Below are 21,381 nucleotides of genomic sequence, written 5' to 3'. Positions count from 1 at the left end.
TGCTTGCACACCAGTGGTGAGGGGAGCAGGACCCGGGACATTCCATCAGACCCTAGCCCGGATAAAAAGTTCCAACCTCCCCTCCTCTCTGCGCAACTGGTCACCTTCATGAGGGCTGATACCAAAGTACCAGCTCCTGCTCAGTGGCACGAGCCGCTCTCTTCTAGTGGGGGTCCAACCGCCAGCCCCTGCCAGCCGCTCGCGCATCCGAATCCACCCCTCCAGTCCCCACCACCTCGCCTCAGTCCCCACCGATCACCCCCACCACCCCTCACCCCCCCAACCCTGCTCATTTCCCTGAAGCGGAGACGAGCAGGGTTCGTGTCCACCGACGCTCGGAAGCTGGGACGTGCGTGCGAGAGAGCTGAGAGGCGCTGGCTGAGAGGCACTCCATCTATACAGTATGTGCAGCACGTGACTCCTATCACAGTGTATAAGCCGTCCCAGCATTTCTTGCAGGCAGCCTGCGCCTCCAGACCACCTGGAGTGTTGAAAAATGGGGTTTTGGGCCACAAGGCAATGCCCCACTACAAACACATGCCCCCTTCCCGCAAAGCATGCTGAGTGCTGAACCTGGTGTCATAGGGGAAAGTGATCTCCCTGATAGTATACTTGGTGTACATAGATGCTGCATTAACCCTGTCATATTGTAAACCTGTTTTACCAGCCACTGAGCCCGCAGCGTGGGCGAGCAAAGTGAGCCCCGCAAGGGGACTCAGACGCATGGCGCCATGCTGGTGCCTTGAAACTACACAAGTACCAAATATATTTCTTAACATATTAGCCTATTTGGTACTTGCGAGCGCAGCGAGCCACCGAGCCCAAAGCGTGGCGAGCGGACATGGATTACTTTACATGTATTGTGCGTCTCCTTGCGGGGCTCGCCACGCTTTGGGCTCGTATTCTGCGCTCGCCACGCTTCAGGCTCGGTGGCTCGCTACGTCGACGTGGATAGTGGGGGTATGAAAAGGTCAGAGGACGCGTACAGCCGCCCCTCTCGGACTTGCTACGCTCGCCACGCTTCGGGTTGGCGTTGATCCTGGGGTGCCGTTGACTATGGGGGGCCATTTAACATTGTAAGGGCCCATCAGGGTGCTTGTACAATCAAAACATACATACAATGCGATGCGATTAAACATTATATAAGCACCCTAACGGGTGCTTACAATGTTAAAGGCACCCCCACGCCACCCCCCCACTATAAACGTGAACCTGAAGCGTGGCGAGCTCAGCGAGCCCGCGAGGGGCGGCGGTACGCGTCCTCCGACCTTTTCATACCCCCACTATCCACGTCGGCGTGGAGTTGAGAATAGAAAGTGTGGCGAGCGCAGCGAGCCACCGAGCCCAAAGCGTGGCGAGCGGACGTGGATATTTGTGAAGGCCGCGAGGGGACTCCGATACCTGTGAAGGTATCCGCGGCCCCTCGCGGGGCTCTCTGCGCTCGCCACGCTTCGGGCTCGGTGGCTCCCTGCACTCGCCACACTTTCTATTCTCAACTCCACACCGACGTGGATAGTGGGGGTATGAAAAGGTCGGAGGACGCGTACCGCCGCCCCTCGCGGGCTCGCTGCACTCGCCACGCTTCGGGTTCACGTTTATAGTGGGGGGGTGGCGTGGGGGTGCATTTAACATTGTAAGCACCCATTAGGGTGCTTAAAAGCACCCTTTAGGGTGCTTATACAATCTTTCATCGCATAGAGGGGAAATATTGCGTCGCATCGCATCGCATGCCATCGGGTACATGGCATGCGATGCGATTAAAACATTGCGCGATGGAGATTGGGGGCGCCGCCAAAATACACAAGTACCCGATATTTTATTGTACAATATCGCATTGCATCGCATACCATCGTATACCTTATTTAGTGTAATGGTATACGATGCGATGGGCGCCGTGCGAGGAAACAAATACCGCCTTTTTTAATGTTATCCATTACCTTTTCTTATTATTTCAATGCTATATTTTTCGGTGCACAGATTTACAGAGATAACAAACATAAATACCACTGTGTGAGTCTGAATCCCCTAAGGATATTATCAGTGTGCAAAAATGGTCGATATATTGTTGGTCTGTCGGCCAGTGTGTACCAGCAATATGTCTCTGACCAACGTCATTTACAGACATACTGTATTGGGCGGAATGTACAGAAGTCTGGGGGAGTGTAATTAAGGCAGGATGTAATGAAGTGATTAGGCCTTGTAAATGATTGCCCCTTTAAAAAAATGTCAGAATTTGGCTGGCATCCTACATGCCCACCAAACTCAGACTTCGTTACATCCCATCCATTGCTTTGGCTTTGTAGCACAGCCAATGGGCGATATGGCTAAAGATATATCATACAGGTGATATGCAGACTATACACACGCTGTACAAGCTGGCATTGACAGTGCAATTGTGCAGGGCTGGTAAATGCCTGTCCATCTGTGCTGTCTGTCTTGACTAATCGTGCATTGTGTAAGCAGAACACTCTGCGCATTCTGTCTAAGGAAAGGTACACACTTAAAGATAAATTTGCAGATGAATTGGGCAGCGAGTTCTGCATACATGCCTCCCAATCGATCTTGACTTATGTCATAATTGTGCCGGCAATTACATGCTCCCAAAGTGAGTAGACAGACATACTGCTGGTACACACTGGCTGATGGTCCAGCGATATATTGATTGTTCAATTGAAAGGACAATGGGTGACATTCTATGGTTTGACCTAAATGCGCATCTTTTTTTAGCGCACCACATCGCCGCAAATCGCACTTTTTGAAATCGCACTTTTCAGTCATAATTTGCATATTTAATGTGATGCGTTTTGGAGGCTGAAAAGTGCGAAGAGGTGCGATTTGCGGCGAAGTTGTGAGATTTTAAGTCACAAAAAAGTGCGAATTCTTCCGCCGGTCATGTGCGAATTTTGGACCAACCGGAGTGCGATTTACAAAACTGTCTCCGCATGACTAAGAACCCCCCAACCTATTGGCCCACCTGTGTCCCCTCCATTATGCATCACACCCCCTATATAAAGGGGCATTGGTGCCATTTCACTCTTTAATAGGAAGTAAGGAGCATGGAGAGGAGCAGTGGCAGTGTGAGTAGAGGAAGAGGTGTTGGTGGCAGAGTGAGGAGTGGCAGAGAAAGCAGTGGCAGAGGGAGCAGTGGCAGAGGGACCAGTGGTAGCAGCCAGACAAGTGTGAGAGCCAGCAGTGTGGTCCGCAATGTGAAAAAAAGGTTTAACGACATCAAACGGCAGTTGAAAAATAAAATGGCCATGGAGTTGGAGGAGGCCACCAAGACTGGAGGAGGAAGCCCCACCACTGTGTGCTACAATGCGTATGAGGTGAAGCTAAAGCGCATCATACCCCCTGAGGTCCTGCCTGGCATGCACGTGGCGGATTCCGATAGGCCGCAAACGCCATCTAGAGCTGGTAAGTCTGACCACATGCAATCCTAAACATACATGCCAATGTATTATAACTATAATGTTCACTTGTATTGTTATGCTAAGTAAAGTGCTGCTGTGGAACTACATAGCCCAGCAAGGTCATGCACAAAAAAGTGCCTGCTACTACTTTTAAATTGCTGATAATGCTGGCCCTTGTAGTTCCACAACTGCTCATATTGATTAACACTGTAACATTCTTTCTTGCAGCCTAACATGTATGTGGCCAAAAACCCTGAGGTGTACTGGTGGTTTAGCTGCCATGCCTACATACCACAGATTATCCAATAGTGGTCACGTGTACAATAGTTTAATAATAATAATGTAACACCAAAATCTTTTGGTTTAAATAAAATGGTGGAGAAAAAATAAAGCAGTCCTTGTCCAAAGGGTATTGTCCATTATTGTCAACTCAATGCATGTTTGCAGAAAATGCTTCGCCATTGCAAGGTCCATAATGCCTGCCCATCTTTCCTTGTACAGATTGTCCATCCCGAAGTGCTGCGGCATCCAAGACCAGAAGGCCCGTTGCTGCAGAATCTGCGGAAGCAGGTAAATGAAAAAAAAACACGCCATTACACATACAGTACACACACCCATGTCACCTCAACAATATCTCACACCACATTCATCTCCTGCTGCTACATTGCAACGGAAATGAATGTCATCTGAGCTAGGCATGTGACATATTATTAATGTCAATGTTACATGCTGTATCGGGGTACATGTGTAAGTACATAACACCCCTAGGTATGTGCGTCCAGCATCTCAAGCCCTATGTAAAACAGTATAGACGACAGTGTGGCCTATATATGCATCAGTACTTACCTCTTCATCTGTATCCACAGGTGCTATACAACTAGGGTCAAACCAAACAGATTCTTCAATGATGGTGCTAGACGAAATGGACATCATTCTTGAACCAGTCGACACCTTTGCGGGCAGAGGAAGAAATACAGACCTCATCACAGAGTGATCTTCCCCCGAATGGGGTGTCTCCCAACCCACCCCCACCCACCAACACACCCCATACAGCCGCTTCGGCTTCCCAAGTAGCTAACTCCTTGGTCAATTTCAAGGAAAAACAGATAGAATTCATGGCCTCCCAAAGCCTCCAAATAGGTAATATCCAGGGGTACATGCGTGACACCTTCCTTCAGTTACGCAAAATGGCACGTAGTGTACGGGTAGGTGTAGGCACTCATGTGCGCATTGCTAACAGCATTGACACCCGTTTTGCAGAGCAAACTGCTGCTGTAAGGGAGCAGAATAGGCATATTGGCAGCCTGGCGCAAAGTATTGCTGCACTAACCCAATCATGCACAGCGCAGACAAATGCCTTACTAGCTATGCAGGCCCAAATCCAGCAGCTGGAAGCCAATGTGGGAGGTGGCGCAGCATCCACCCTCAGCAGTGTATCCAGCACCCCAATAAGTGGCTCCCCCACTTCCCCACCCCGTCGGAGTATTAGGACCCGTGGTGGGCTTGGTACAGGGTCTAGAAGTGGTGTAGGGGTGCCTGATGCTGGGCGAAGGTAGCTCATACATATGTTTCTTTATTTTTTCCATTCCCAATCATCTTGTAACATGCCCCCAGAGTTGTTATTTTTCACCTGCAAAAATGCAGATTGCGTCTGACAAAGTAGACAGAAGTAAAAATGTCTAGCCGCATACCATTGTGTTTGTGTATTATTTTTAAACCAATTATTGTGTGCAGTATAAAATATTGCAATGGTATATGACAATGGGATTGCACTAAAGTAGTGTGGGGTATCTCCGTGGCCGGCAAAGGTTGTGCATCTACATATTCCAGCAGGCTCTGACACTCATGGTTTGGACTGTAATGCTTACAGTGTGTCAGGGCATGCTGGCACGTGTAGTTCCACAACACCAGTGAGCCATGTTTGACTGCATACATCATTCATACATGTATCAAATGTACTTACAAACTAGATATCAGCAAGGGATAGGTCAGCACCACCATCTGCATCCGTTGGGCTCTGTGTATTAGGCTAAATGTGGGTGGAAGCAGATGGTATTGGTCACACATTAGTTAATGAGTACACTTACAGCACAGGTACATTTCGGAGTACAGGGCACATGTGCTTACCAGAAAAGTATCGGCCGATGATGTGTGTGCGCACCAGATTTCCCCTCTGCGTACCCCTCACTACCCGAGGTGTGGTAGGTTGGGCTTCCTGCACGACTGCTGCATGTTCCTCCTCCACATAGGCAGGTTGGGACAGGGCTATGTTGTGCAGCATGCAGCAAGCCTGGATAATCATGACTACTTTGGCAGGGTGGTAAAGCAGTGTACCCGACGACCTGTCCAAACACCGTAAGCGACTCTTCAAGACGCCAAATGTGCGCTCCACCACATTGCGGGTTGCAATGTGGGCTTCATTATACCGGTGCTGTGCAGGGCCCTCTGGGGTGCGCAAAGGTGTCATGAGCCAGGAAACACAACCATATCCTGAGTCACCTAAAACACAGATAGGAAGTGATTGCCTTATATGGTAAGGTATGTGTTTCTTTCAAACAGGACACACTGGTAGAAGAGCAATATGCTTGTGAAAGAGGAAATACACACATTGCAGCAGGTACAATTAGGGACAGACAGGGTAATATGTTAAAAGGTACTTACCTAGTAGCCAGCCCTCTGGCATTTGGTGGTTGGTAAATCTGTTCCAGAGGGCTAAGTGTCTCTGAATAAAAGGCGTCATGGCAGTTTCCCGGAAAGCCTGCCACAACACTCAGGATTTTCAAATTAGCATTGGATACAACCTGCACGTTCAGGGAGTGCCGCCCACGCCTATTGACGTAGACGTGTCCCCGCACGTACGGTGCCCTAATCCCAATGTGTGTGCAGTCTATAGCTCCCAGCACGCGAGGGAATGCTGAGAGTCTATAGAAAGCCAACTTGTGGTCCTGCCACTCCTGCTCAGAATTGGGGAATCTGATGTATGTCCGCCACAACTTCTTTAAAGCAAGTAACACTTGAGTGAAATGCTTAGAGAAAGTGGCCTGTGATACCCCCAAGGCCCATGAGGTCACAGACTGAGTGGAGCCTGTGGCCAAATAGTAGAGGGCACACATTAATTTGTGCAGGCCAGACACTGCATAGTTGCCTCCCCCAAAAGGGTCCAAATCATCTCACACCTTCTCATATAAGTCCAACAGGTTAATGCGGTTCAGCCTAAACATCCCCACAACCTGTTGATCCGAGAGGGAGTCCAGGTACAGCCGAGCACGATACATACGTGGGGTACGCAGTAGTCAGGGGGCTACCTGGATCTGGCGCGCAGCTTCCTCCCTCCTGCGCAGCTCCTCCAAATGGGCCACATCACAAATCATCAACTCCAAACCACTCTGCAAAATCTCCATGTCTGAAACCCTCACAGGTGTCCTTAATGATGTTGGGGTTTATGTAGGGGTGTTTGTGAGTGAAAATGAGGGCACTTGTGGTGAAATTAACCATGTGTGCACTTGACCAAAATGAGTTCTGGGCCAAATCGCTAAACAGAACCTGGTCTGAAATAAGTGCGATAATTAGACACCTAAAAAGTGCGATTTGCGAAAACGCATTGCATTAAATAAGCGATTTGTATACTTTTCTGTACGAAAACATCTGGATGCGATAAAAATGCGAATTAATCTCGCACTTTTGGTCCGCGTGCGTTAACGCACATAATATGCGATTTCAGTCCCTTAGCGCATCCCATTAAATTGGCGATTTGATGGAAAAATGCGATATCGCCATTTTGTGGTCTAATTAACGCCAAAAAACGCAGATCTCATCCCATAGAATGTCACCCAATATATCATCCAGTGTGTAAACAGCATATGTCACCAACATCTCCACTTAATATTTTTGTAATATACAGTAGCTGCTGATTCATTATTTAAAGTCCCGTACACACTAGAGGATATACAGTGAAAGATATCACTCAGAAAGGGCTTTCTGAGCTATACAGTTAACTATATTGTCTAGTGTGTACACTGAATATCATTAACGATGCATGTCCTTGCATCGTTAACAATGATGAATTTTTGGGGAATATGCAGGTCAATTTGGCTATATAACCAAATGACCTGCATGTTCGTTATCTATAAGGAAATTCTAGATTGCGTCCAAACGGTATGTTTGAGTGAGGAAATAGTCAAAAATAGTTTACAGGACCTAAATAGTAACAAATCTCCTCGTCTGGATAAAATACACCCTAGGATACTCAAAATAATTGAGTTCTGTCATAGCACTACCGTTAGATCTGATTTTCAATTAATTAATAATCTCGGGGACAGTACTAAGGGACTGGTGCATAGCTAACGTAGTGCCAATATGGAATAAAGGTAACAAAACTAACCCTGAAAATTATAGACCAGTCAGCCTTACATTCATTGTGGGGAAAATATTAGAAGTAATAATAAGAGATAGCATCCAAAATGTATTAAAACAGGAGAACGTGATAAGTAGGGCTCTGCAAGGGTTATGCAAAAATAGATTGTGCCAGACTAATTTAAATACTGTAGCTTCTATGAGGAAGTCAGTAGGGGGTGGGAAAATATGTTTATGTGATAATTCTTGATTTTGCTAAAGCTTTTGACACAGTGCCTCATGAAAGGTTATTAATAAAACAAGGTAACTTAGGGGTAGTAAATACAATTTCTAATTGGATTGAAAACTGGGTGCACAATCAGGGACAGAGATTGGTGGTAAATGGCATGCATTCCAGCTGGGGTAAGGTCCAAAGTGGAGTCCCACAAGGTTCAATATTAGGACCCACCTTGTTTAATATATTCATTAATGATATAGGTAAAGACATAGTGAGTAAGATTGCAATATTTGCGGGCAACACAAAATTGAGTAAGGAAATTAACTCAGGAGAGGATGTAGATACACTACAAAGTGACTTCATTAAACTGGAACGGTGGGCTGAAAGGTGAAAAATGTGGTGTAATGTTGAAAAATGTAAAGTAATTAATTATGGGAACAAAATCAAACAAGCTACTTATAGACTAAATTGAGTTAATATGGGGAATTCAGTGGAGAAGGACTTAGGGGTCATCATAGATAATGGTACCTGCACCCCCCATTACCACCTTTATATTCTTCTATTGAATTATTGCTTGTAAACTAAAATAAAGTGTGCTTTTTACATAAGCACAAGTCTCCAGAAAATCCTCTTTTTTTTTTTCCGTCCCTCCTTACTTCCACACACGGAACAATCCAGGCAAGGAGTGCATGCTGATTCAACAGAACCTATGGGTAAGTTACTACAAAAATACCTGTACAGGTACACCACCGATTTTCCGGCAACCGTTGTCTGGAACCTCTTTTAATCCGGACAATTTAGATTTTTCCGGATTAAAGGAGTTTAGGGACCTCTTTTAATCCTGACAAAGCAAAATTGTAAATTGTCCGGTTTAAAAGAGGTTGATGAACTCTTTTAATCCAGAACACTTTCTGCGCATGGGCGTAACATGCAATAGGCACAAGTGTCAGTGAGTACAGCTTCCACGGACACTGCAGGTGACACAGGAAGCATCATGGTGTCTGAGGTCAAAGCAAGTACCGCACATGGGCGGAACACACAGCATGAGCAAGTGCCACTGGATACAGCTTCCAAGGATTCCGCGGGTGACACAGCAGGCAGCAGTGGGGCTGATATGGTGTACAAGGTCCCAGCAATACTTTCATTCATACTGCACTTACTGATAATGTTTGTTCAAAATATACCTGATACCGGTTTAGCTTATACAGCACGTAGTACACTGTAATAAACAGTTTTGCATACACTACTGTTTTTATTCATTCATTAATATTATGCTGTAGCATATATTTGACTATTTATTGCTTTAGAAATGTACTGAAGGTGCAAAATTTGTAAAAACTAGAAATCCTTCGTTAATCCGGCAAAATCGATAATCCAGCATGGCACTGGAACCAATGATGCCGGAAAATCGGTGGTGTACCTGTATTGCAATTGATCCATTCTGACACATACCCTTACATCTGAGGTACGGACAACATATCCCAGAAGCAAGGGAACCACATCTTCAGAACTCCCAGCCACAAGTCCCCCTGAGTTTTAAGCATCTCTCATCGTGGGACAGCATACTCATATTAAACGACATTGGTCGTTTGTTGCAACACTCAGCCCACAGTTTTTGCCTACAGCTACAGATCATAATTACCAGTGACTTTAGACATTATCTACTCTTTACGGCAACCCTAGAGCGCTAACACCACCCCAAAACCTGCATCAGGTCATCATAGACAATAAATTGAGTAATAGTGCACACTGCTCAAATGCAGCAGCAAAAGCAAAGCAGACACTGGCATGCATTAATAGGGGAATGGATTCAAGGGATGCCAATGTGATAGTGGCTCTTTACAAGGCATTGGTGAGACCACACTATAGATTGTAAGCTTGCAGCAGGGACCTCCAACCTCTATGTCTGTCTGTTTTACCTAGTTTGTTCTTTCAGTGTTGTCAACATTTGTAAAGCGCAACGGAATCTGCTGCGATATATAAGAAACTGTAAATAAATAAAAAAAAAAAATACTGTGTTCAATTCTGGGCGCTGCACCTTAAAAAAGACATAAATGAATTGGAATAGGTATAGAGAAGGGCAACTATACTAGTAAAAGGTCTAAAGCTGCCCATACACGGTGCTAAGCGTGCTGAGCCGATGTGTGCTTTGAGGTGCGCGCTCCCGCGCACCTCATCGCACAGTACAAAAAGTATGTGCTTGCACATACTTTTTGTACTTCGGTTTCACCAAATTGCATTGCATTGCATGCACAACGCATGCACATGCAATGCAATGCAATGTGATCCCTGCTATTGCAGCCCACATCGCACGCCCGCATCGGGACGTGTATGGGCTGCTTAAAATCAGTAGAATACAAAGACAGGCTAACCAGGCTGAATATGTTTTCACTGGAGAAATGGAGGTTGGAAGGAGATATGATTAGCATGTTCAAGTACAGGACTGGGCATCATATGGAACTGGGAGATGATTTGTTCAGTAACAGGGCTATACTTCGGACACACGGTCATGTACTGAGGTTTTGAATTAAGAAGAGCTTCACCATTAGAACAGTAAAAATATGGAAATCATAGCAAATGGGTGTGGTCACAGCAACTATCTCATTCTGCTCCTGACAAAACTGGGAAGCTCTGATGTCAGGGAAACGTGTTGAGCCTGAGCTACTTAACCTGCACCATATACCACTCACGATTCCTTGTTCATGCACTTTATGGGCCCTTTTTTCTCCTAAAAAAAGAACTACAACCATACAATATCCGGAGGCCTTCTGAGGCAGTGGCAAACTTACACAGTTATCCAGGTTTACCCGACACCCTTAACAGTGACTTACTGGCAATACCATCATCCTTTTCTATCATCTATTGGAACTATGCTGACTACCTGGTAACATATTGTCGCTTATTGGTATTGGAGACGTCCTAGTCCAGAATTTATTATATAGTGGTATTTGGGCAGATGTATTAAGCCTTAACAAGAGATAAATGCAAGGGTGATAAAGAGAGATAAACGTCCAGCCAATCACCTGCTAACTGTCATGTTACAGGCTGTGTTTGAAAAAACTCTGTAAGGAGCTGATTGGCTGGACGTTTATCTCTATTTATCTCACCCTTGCATTATCTCTTGTTAAGGCTTAATACATCTGCCCCATAAAGCTTTATGAATTTAAGTTACATGCACATATTTTTTATATATATATATATATATATATATATATATATATATATATATATATATATATATATATTATGGAATTCCATATAAAATGTTTTTATATATTAGATTAAAATAGTATTACTCAAAAGAAACTGTCCCATTATACATTTTTAGGCTTACTATCTCAGCCAGAGCTGGTATAGTACATCATTTAATTTTTTTCTAACACATTTTTGGGGGCTGAAAACTCCTGTACCAGTTGCAGTTAGTTGCGCACAAAAACTTTTGTTAATGAATGTAAATAAAAAATGGATAAATTCTTGTCCACTAAAGAATCATCGAAACATAGAATTTGAAGGCAGATAAGAACCACTTGGCCCATCTAGTCTGCCCCCTTTTTAAACATGTTACCTCAAACCATATTTGATCCTTATTTTTTTGTAAGGATATCAATATGCTTATCCCAAGCATGTTTAAATTGTACTACTGTATTTGCGTCTACCACCTCTGATGGTAAGCTATTCCACTTATCTACTACTCTTTCTGTGAACTAATTCTTCCTCACATTTCCCCTGAATCTTCCTCCCTCTAGTTTCAGTGCATGTCCTCGTGTTCTGTTGCTCCTCTTCCTGTGAAGAATGTCTCCCACCTGTACCTTGTTAAAACCCTTGATATATTTGAAAGTTTCTATCATGTCCCCCCTTTCCCTTCTCTGCTTTTAAGTATATATATTAAGATCTTTTAGTCTTTCCTGGTACGTTTTGTGATGTAGGCCATGCACCATTTTAGTTGCCCTTCTTTGTACAGTCTCTAATGTATTTATATCCTTCTGGAGATATGGCCTCCAGAACTGAACACAATACTCTAGGTGAGGTCGTACCAATGACCTATACAGTGGCAATATTACTTATTTTTTTCTACTGCTGATACCTCTCCCTATGCAACCAAGCATCTGACTTGCCTTCTTCATTGCTTTGTTACATTGCCTACCTGCTTTTAAGTCCCCTGAAATAGTGACACCTAGATCCCTCTCTTCCTCAGTAGTTTCCATTATAGTGCCATTTCTGAGACCCAAGTGCATGATTTTGCATTTTTTGGCATTAAACTGTAGTTGCCGTGCTCTTGACTATTCCTCTAATCTACCTAGATCCTCAATCATTTGTTTTACCCCTCCTGGTGTGTCTACCCTGTTGCATACCTTTGTGTCATCTGCAAAAAGGCACATTTTACCCTCAATTCCATTTGCAATATCACCAATAAAGATATTAAAAAGCACTGGTCCAAGTACAGATCCCTGGGGTACTCCACTTGTAACCTTTCCCTCCTTTGACTGTACTCCGTTTACTACAACTCTCTGTTTTCTGTCCTGCAACCACGCTCTTATCCATTCAACTATCTTAGAATCCAATCCCAAGCTTTCAAGTTTATTTAACATTCTGCGATGTGGGACAGTGTCAAAAGCTTTACTAAAGTCTAGAAAAGCTACATCTACAGCCCCACCTTGATCTATTACTTTAGTCACCCAGTCAAAAAAGTAAATAAGATTTGTTTGACATGATCTTCCCCCAGTAAAACCCACTGCAAAACTCATATGCTGCTCTTGCAGGGTTGGAATGTATGACCAACATAGGCAATAAAGAACAGGAAGATATGAGGACTTCTACCTCTACTAACTGTAGGACCAGGAAAATTTCACCTCTAAAAAAGACTGCACTTCTTTTGGGAGATTCCATCATTAGAGGAGTTAATCTGGGAAATGCTACTCAAGTAGAGAAACAAGTAAGGTGCTTACCTGGAGCCACAGCTCCAAGAGATAAAGAACACATGCGAAGAATTGTAAAGGCAGCTAGAAAAGATGGGGAGGTGGATGTCATCGTCCACCTAGGCACAAATGACCTGGTTAATGCTGAAGTCATGGCCGTAAAAAAGGAATTTAGAAAGTTAGGAACTGCTCTAAAACAGGTGGCAACCACTGTAACTTTTTCAGAAGTATTGCCAGTACACCAAGGGGAAGATAGAACTCTGAGAATCAGAAACTTCAATGTTTGGCTAAGGAATTGGTGCAATGAGGAGAAATTTGGATATTTAGGTCAAAGTCAAGCTACCTGGCAAGACAGAGCCTTATATAAAAGTGATGGCCTGCACCCATCTTCAAGGGGAACGAGAATATTAAGTGAGAAGTTTGGAAGCTTCATAAGCAACTATTAAAACTAGCAGAGGGGGGCAGTGAACCAAATGAAGAAATCTGCTCCCCCAACCTAGAGGTATTGTCTCAGCAGGAAAATGGAACAGGAAGCCTATCCACTGCAACAAAAGATAATATCAATCAAAACCGAATAGATATAGGCAGAAAGATGAACATAGCTAGCATCAGGAGAAGCACAAACACAACTTTAAGAGCTACTGTATGTGTGCAAATGCTAGAAGCTTAGGAAATAAAATCCCAGAACTAATTGCAATAATGACAAGGGATAAACTGGACATTGTGGCTATTACAGAGACATGGTGCAATGAAAATCATGACTGGGACATAGCTATACCAGGATATACTTTATTTAGGAAGGACAGAATGGGAAGAATTGGAGGAGGGGTTGCAATATATGTGAAAAAAAGTATAAAGACTACCTTAATACAAAGTATTGAAGAAAAAACTGAGGCCCTTTGGGTGACCATAGAAACAGGGGAGAAGGCGATTTTTCATATAGGGGTGATCTACAGACCACCAGATCAGGAAGAGGAACTTGACAAGAGCCTATTGCAGGACATCAATAAAATGGCATGAAAAGGAGAGGTGATAATCATGGGAGACTTTAATCTACCTGATGTAAACTGGGAGCTGCCTGTTGCAAGTTCCACCAGAAGTAGGGACATGCTGAATTCCTTGCAAGGAGCATCCCTCCAGCAATTGGTGAGGGAGCCCACTCGTAAGGACGCAATATTAGACTTAATACTTACAAATGGTGACAGAATATCTGACATAAATGTGGGTGAAAACCTGGGATCCAGTGACCATCAAGCAGTATGGTTCAAAATAAAGACAGAGACTGACTCATCGCACACAAAAACAAAGGTGTTAGATTTTAGGAAGGCTGATTTTGTAGAGATGGGAAACTCTGTAAGGGATTCTTTGGCAGAGTGGAGGAACTTGGAAGGAGTGCAGGATAAGTGGGAAAAATTAAAAAGTGCAATTCTAAAAGCAACAGAACTTTATGTCAAAAGAGTTAGGAAAAACACACGAAAAAGAAAGCCATTGTGGTTTGCAAAAGAAGTAGCAAGTATTGTGAAAGCAAAAAAGTTGGCCTTTGAATGAGGACAAAGAGGTGTATCTTGTTAGACAGAAGGAGGCTAAGAAGGTAATCAGATGTGCAAAAGCACAGGCTGAAGAGAAAATGGCCCATTCATTGGGTAAAGGGGGAAAACTTTTTTTAGGTATATAAGTGAAAGGAGAAAAACAAAAAGTGGAATAATTAGACTGAAGACAGAGAGTGGAAGTTTTCTTGAGGGGGACAATGTAATACAGGTTGAGTATCCCGTATCCAAAATGCTCGGGACCAGGAGAATTTTGGATAACGGATTATTCCGTATTTCGGAATATTTTAATATTTCAATGATGTATTTTGAAGTATCTTGCATTTATGCTGTATAAACACATAATATACACACAAATATATTTTATTACCACATAAAATACACACAAACATATTTTAATTGTTCAAAAAACAAGGTTTCAAAAACGTGAAACAAAATGTGTGTACTATCTCAGCACTGAATTTGAATACCAAGCAATCATTGTCTTGCACATATATAGTGCCAGTTACATATCATGTCCCCAGTGGTGCTGTTACATATGTCCCCAGTGAGTTTTTAGCAAAAAAAATTTTTTTTCACTTTCTGGAATGTCCGTATTTCGGAATAATTCGGATAACGGATATTCGGATACGGGATACTCGACCTGTAGCAGATAATATTAATAATTATTTCTGCTCAGTATTCACTGCTGAAAGAGAGGGGAAGGGGCCACAATTAAGTTGCAAGTATAGTCAGAAAACTGAGGGAGAAACAAGTACATTTACAGAGGAGAAAGTCCTCACAGAACTCTCAAAACTGAAAGTGGATAAATCAATGGGGCCAGATGGGATACATCCAAGGATACTAAAAGAGCTCAAAGGGGAGCTGGTAAAACCAATAACAGAATTATTCAACCAGTCACTAGCTACTGGAGTAATCCCAGAGGACTGGAAAACAGCGAATGTTGTCCCACTGCACAAAAGTGGAAGCCAAGAAGAGGCAAGCAACTATCGACCAGTGAGCCTTACATCAGTAGTAGGGAAATTGATGGAAACGCTCTTTAAAATAAAGAGTTGTAGAATATCTCAAAACCAGCAATTTACAGGATCCAAAACAGCATGGGTTTACTGGGGGAAGATCATGTCAAACAAATCTTATTGACTTTTTTGACTGGGTGACTAAAGTAATAGATCAAGGTGGGGCTGTAGATGTAGCTTATCTAGACTTTAATAAGGCTTTTGACACTGTCCCACATCGCAGACTGTTAAATAAACTTGAAAGCTTGGGATTGGATTCTAAGATAGTTGAATGGATAAGAGCATGGTTGCAGGACAGAAAGCAGAGAGTTGTAGTAAACGGAGTACAGTCAAAGGAGGGAAAGGTTACAAGTGGAGTACCCCAGGGATCTGTACTTGGACCAGTGCTTTTTAATATCTTTATTGGTGATATTGCAAATGGAATTGAGGGTAAAATGTGCCTTTTTGCAGATGACACAAAGGTATGCAACAGGGTAGACACACCAGGAGGGGTAAAACAAATGATTGATGATCTAGGTAGATTAGAGGAATGGTCAAGAGCATGGCAACTACAGTTTAATGCCAAAAAATGCAAAATCATGCACTTGGGTTGCAAAAATCCAAAGACTAAATATAGTATAAATGGCACTATAATGGAAACTACTGAGGAAGAGAGGGATCTAGGTGTCACTATTTCAGGAGACTTAAAGGCAGGTAGGCAATGTAACAAACCAATGAAGAAGGCAAGTCAGATGCTTGGTTGCATAGGGAGAGGTATCAGCAGTAGAAAGAAAGAAGTAATAATGCCACTGTATAGGACATATCTCCAGAAGGATATAAATACATTAGAGACTGTACAAAGAAGGGCAACTAAAATGGTGCATGGCCTACATCACAAAACGTACCAGGAAAGACTAAAAGATCTTAATATGTATACTTTAGAGCAGAGAAGGGAAAGGGGGGACATGATAGAAACTTTCAAATATATCAAGGGTTTTAACAAGGTACAGGTGGGAGACATTCTTCACAGGAAGAGGAGCAGCAGAACACGAGGACATGTACTGAAACTAGAGGGAGGAAGATTCAGGGGAAATTTTAGGAAGAATTACTTCACAGAAAGAGTAGTAGATAAGTGGAATAGCCTCCCATCAGAGGTGGTAGAGGCAAATACAGTAGTACAATTTAAACATGCTTGGGATAGGCATATTGATATCCTTACAAAAAAAGAAGGATCAAATATGGTTTGAGGTAACATGTTTAAAAAAGGGGCAGACTAGATGGGCCAAGTGGTTCTTATCTGCCGTCAAATTCTATGTTTCTATGTTTCTGTTGTGGATCCTGTAAATTGCTGGTTTTGAGATATTCTACAACTCTTTGTTTTAAGAGTGTTTCCATCAATTTCCCTACTACTGATGTAAGGCTCACTGGTCGATAGTTGCTTACCTCTTCCTTGCTTCCACTTTTGTGTAGTGGGACTACATTTGCTGTTTTCCAGTCCTCTGGGATTACTCCAGTAGCTAGTGACTGGTTGAATAATTCTGTTATTGGTTTTACCAGCTCCCCTTTAAGCTCTTTTAGTATCCTTGGATGTATCCCATCTGGCCCCATTGATTTATCCACTTTCAGTTTTGAGAGTTCTGTGAGGACTTTCTCCTCTGTAAATGTACTTGTCTCTCCCTCAGTTTTCTGACTATACTTGCAACTTAACTGTGGCCCCTTCCCCTCTCTTTCAGCAGTGAATACTGAGCAGAAATACTTATTAATATTATCTGCTATTACATTGTCCCCCTCAAGAAAACTTCCACTGTCTGTCTTCAGTCTAATTATTCCACTTTTTGTTTTTCTCCTTTCACTTACATACCTAAAAAAAGTTTTCTCCCCTTTACCCACTGACTGGGCCATTTTCTCTTAAGCCTGTGCTTTTGCACATCTGATTACCTTCTTAGCCTCCTTCTGTCTAACAAGATACACCTCTTTGTCCTCATTCTTCTGCGTCTGCTTAAATTTCTTAAAGGCCAACTTTTTTGCTTTCACAATACGTGCTACTTCTTTTGCAAACCACAATGGCTTTCTTTTCTTGTGTTGTTCCTAACTCTTTAGACACAAAGTTCTGTTGCTTTTAGAATTGCATTTTTTAATTTTTTCCACTTATCCTGCACTCCTTCCAAGTTCCTCCACTCTGCCAAAGAATCCCTTACAGAGTTTCCCATCTCTACAAAATCAGCCTTCCTAAAATCTAACACCTTTGTTTTTGTGTGCGATGCGTCAGTCTCTGTCTTTATTTTGAACCATACTGCTTGATGGTCACTGGATCCCAGATTTTCACCCACATTTACGTCAGATATTCTGTCACCATTTGTAAGTATTAAGTCTAATATTGTGTCCTTATGAGTGGGCTCCCTCACCAATTGCTGGAGGGATGCTCCTTGCAAAGAATTCAGCAGGTCCCTACTTCTGGTGGAACTTGCAACAGGCAGCTCCCAGTTTACATCAGGTAGATTAAAGTCTCCCATGATTATCACCTCTCCTTTTAATGGCATTTTATTGATGTCCTGCAATAGGCTCTTGTCTAGTTCCTCTTCCTGACCTAGTGGTCTGTAGATCACCCCTATACGAAGAATCACCTTCTCCCCTGTTTCTATGGTCACCCAAAGGTCCTCAGTTTTTTCTTCGATACTTTGTATTAAGGTAGTCTTTATATTTTTTTTCACATATATTGCAACCCCTCCTCCAATGTTTCCCATTCTATCCTTCCTAAATAAAGTATATCCTGGTATAGCTATGTCCCAGTCATGATTTTCATTGCACCATGTCTCTGTAATAGCCACAATATCCAGTTCATCCCTTGTCATTATTGCAATTAGTTCTGGGATTTTATTTCCTAAGCTCCTAGCATTTGCACACATAGCTCTTAAAGTTGTGTTTGTGCTTCTGCTGCTGCTAGCTATGTTCATCTTTCTGCCTATATCTATTCGGATTTGATCGGCATTATCTTCTGTTGCAGTGGATAGGCTTCCTGTTCCATTTGCCTGCAGAGACAATACCTCTAGGTTGGGGGAGCAGATTTCTTCATTCTTATTTGGTTCACTGCCCCCCTCTGCTAGTTTAAATAGTTGCTTATGAAGCTTCCAAACTTCTCACTTAATATTCTCGTTCCCCTTGAAGATGGGTGCAGGCCATCACTTTTATATAAGGCTCTGTCTTGCCAGGTACCTTGACTTTGACCTAAATATCCAAATCTCTCCTCATTGCACCAATTCCTTAGCTCAACATTAAAGTTTCTGATTCTCAGAGTTCTATCTTCCCCTTGGTGAACTGGCAATACATATGGGCAATCATATGGGTCTTCAACCTGTGGTCCTCCAGATGTTGTGAAACTACATGTTCCAACATGCATTGCCACATTGTTTCCTATAAGAACATGCCAAAACTCTCAGGGCATGCTGGGACATGTAGTTCCACAACATCTGAGGGCCACAGGTTGAAGACCTGTGATATAGATGACTTACTCCAGTCAGTAGTTACAAATCAAATAGGCTGAACTCGATGGACTTAGGTATTTTTCGACCTTAACTACTATGTTACTATGGGCCTTATTCTAGTTCACTCTTAGAGGCAAATTCCTTCTTAGCTGGACAAAACCAAGTGCACTGCAGTTGGGGCATATGTAACGTGCAGAGAGAATTAGATTTGTGTGGGGTTTTTCTTCAAAGTGAGATCTATATAGCAGTGTAGAAATAAAGCAGTCAGTATTTTCCCTGCACAGAAACAAAATAATTCACCCAAAGCTAAATCTCTCTGCACATGTTACGTCTGCCCCCCCCCCCCCCCTGAAGTGCACATGGTTTTGTCCAGCAAAGAAGGAATTTGCCTCTAAGAGTGAACTTGAATAAGGCCCTATGTTACTATGTTTAGCGTGTCCGGGTGATGTCACTGAATAATATAAACACAATATCAGCCACCCTTGACCTATATAAGCCCTTATTCAGATCTGATTGCAGTACAAATTTGTTTGGAAAATGAGCAAAACAAGATGCACTGCAGGTGGGGCAGATGTAACAGAGAGAGAGTTAAATTTGGGGGGGGGGGCGGTGTGTTGAAACTAAATTCTAAATTGCAGTGTAAAAATAATGCAGCCAGTATTTACCCTGCACAACTCACTCGCCATCTAATGATGTTTACAGTCTGTGCAAGTGTGCGTACCTCTGACCCTTCCACAAGTCTGTGACAGAAACAAGGAGCTGAAGCTGACATCACATGCTTTCCCAGAAAACATCTAGACACTCCTAGAAAATGGACAGTTACCAAACAACTGTCAGTCAAGTTCAGAGGGTATTGCGATAAAATAGCTGATTATTCTGTTGCTGTTTGACTTTGCGCATGCATACTGCGATTTGAACGCATGATTCGATGATTGATGCGCTTGCGAATTCGCACAACAGTAAACAGCTCTGAATAACCCCCATTATGTCTTAAAGATACGGAGGAGCTCTGGTTGTCTTATTATTTAGTTACTGTAAGTACGTACCTTGACTGCAAACTCTGTGTTAGTGGATTTATGCACACACTGCTTACATATGGAAAAGGTACCACTGCCTAAGATCTTCTTGATTACATAGCCATCAGTGAACTGAACATTATTTCCATGTAATTGCTAAAGAAGAGAAAAATAAACCCATTAGGGTAAAGTTATAAGTTTAGTAATACAAAGATAATAATGTGAATATTAGATCAGTAAAAATGGTATCTGAATTGCTGACAATGTCTAGATCAACAGTCAATAGGACAACACCATATGATCGACATGGCCAAAAGTTTGACACAAGCAGTAGTTTATTTGACACATGAAAATGTCAACACAATTTATGTTTTACTTTTTCATACTTTACCATCCACGTGTTCTGGGACTGGTAAAGTGTACTGAGCACAGCAGTAGTGGGGTGAGGTGCCTGGCCTGAAGGATCACTAGTAAAGCAAGCCATGCTGGGTGACCATGTACTCAGGTGTTGACACCCCAAAAATTTGATTTTGTCATTATTTTATGCCTCTGCCGTTTCCGTGTCAACCTTTTGCTTTTGTTAACCCCTTCCTGACAGAGCTAGTTTTTGCGTTCCTGACAGAGCCATTTTTTTCAAATCTGACATGTCTCACTTAAGTGGGGATAACTTTTTTTTGCTTTTACTTATCCCAGTGATTTTGAGATTGTTTTTTCGTGACACATTGTACTTCAAATTAGTGGTAAATTTGGGTCGATACAGTCTGTGTTTTTTTGTGAAAAATACCAAAATGTCGTGAAAAAATGGAAAATTTAGCGATTTGCAAAATGTTAAATTTTCTGCTTGTGAGACAAATAATCATACCACTCAAAATAGTTAATAACTAACATAGACCATATGTCTACTTTATGTTGCCATCATTATTTCAACTTCCTTTTCATTTTTTTGGACACTAGGAGGCGTAAAATATGAATAGCAAATTCTCAAATTTTCAAGAAAATTTCAAACACTGATTTTTTTAGGGACCAGTTCAGTTCTGATGTGACTTTGAGGGACTTGTATGTGAGACACCCCCATAAATGATGCCATTTCAAAAACTGCACCCCTCACAGTATTCAAAACAGCATTTTGGAAGTTTGTTAACCCTTTAGGTGTTTCACAGGAATTAAAACAAAGTGTAGGTGAAATTTCAAAATTTCATTTTTTTTGCAGAGTTTCAATTTTAATACATTTTTCTAACGAATACAGTAGATTTTACTAGAGAAATGTGACTAAAAATTGATTCCCCCAATTCTTTTGTTTTCATAAATATCCTATATGTGGCCCTAGTGTGCACGGTGACCAAACCACAGGCTTCATAATAGAAGGAGCACCTACTTGATTTTGGAGCCTCCTTTTTATGAGATTATTTTTTAGGCACCATGTAGGTTTCTAGGCACCATAAGAT

At 42.5% G+C, this 21,381-nt stretch overlaps 1 protein-coding gene across 1 annotated transcript in view; it reads right to left on the bottom strand.

The window, feature by feature from the left end:
* The window catches only part of RPS6KA2 (ribosomal protein S6 kinase A2), a 178,964-nt gene that overhangs the window by 49,382 nt on the left and 108,201 nt on the right, over nt 1-21,381 (bottom strand). Inside the window, exon 14 of the mRNA XM_083176465.1 lies at nt 19,967-20,092. Within this exon, the coding sequence (XP_083032591.1) occupies nt 19,967-20,092 (126 nt within the window). The remainder of the gene's footprint in view (nt 1-19,966; nt 20,093-21,381) is intronic.

The sequence above is a fragment of the Crinia signifera genome, chromosome 3, assembly GCF_055691185.1.
Source record: "Crinia signifera chromosome 3, ASM5569118v1, whole genome shotgun sequence".
In the NCBI taxonomy this organism is placed as follows: domain Eukaryota; kingdom Metazoa; phylum Chordata; class Amphibia; order Anura; family Myobatrachidae; genus Crinia; species Crinia signifera.
The sequence above is the reverse complement of the archived record's forward strand: the minus strand, read 5'-3'. Positions and strand labels throughout refer to the sequence as shown.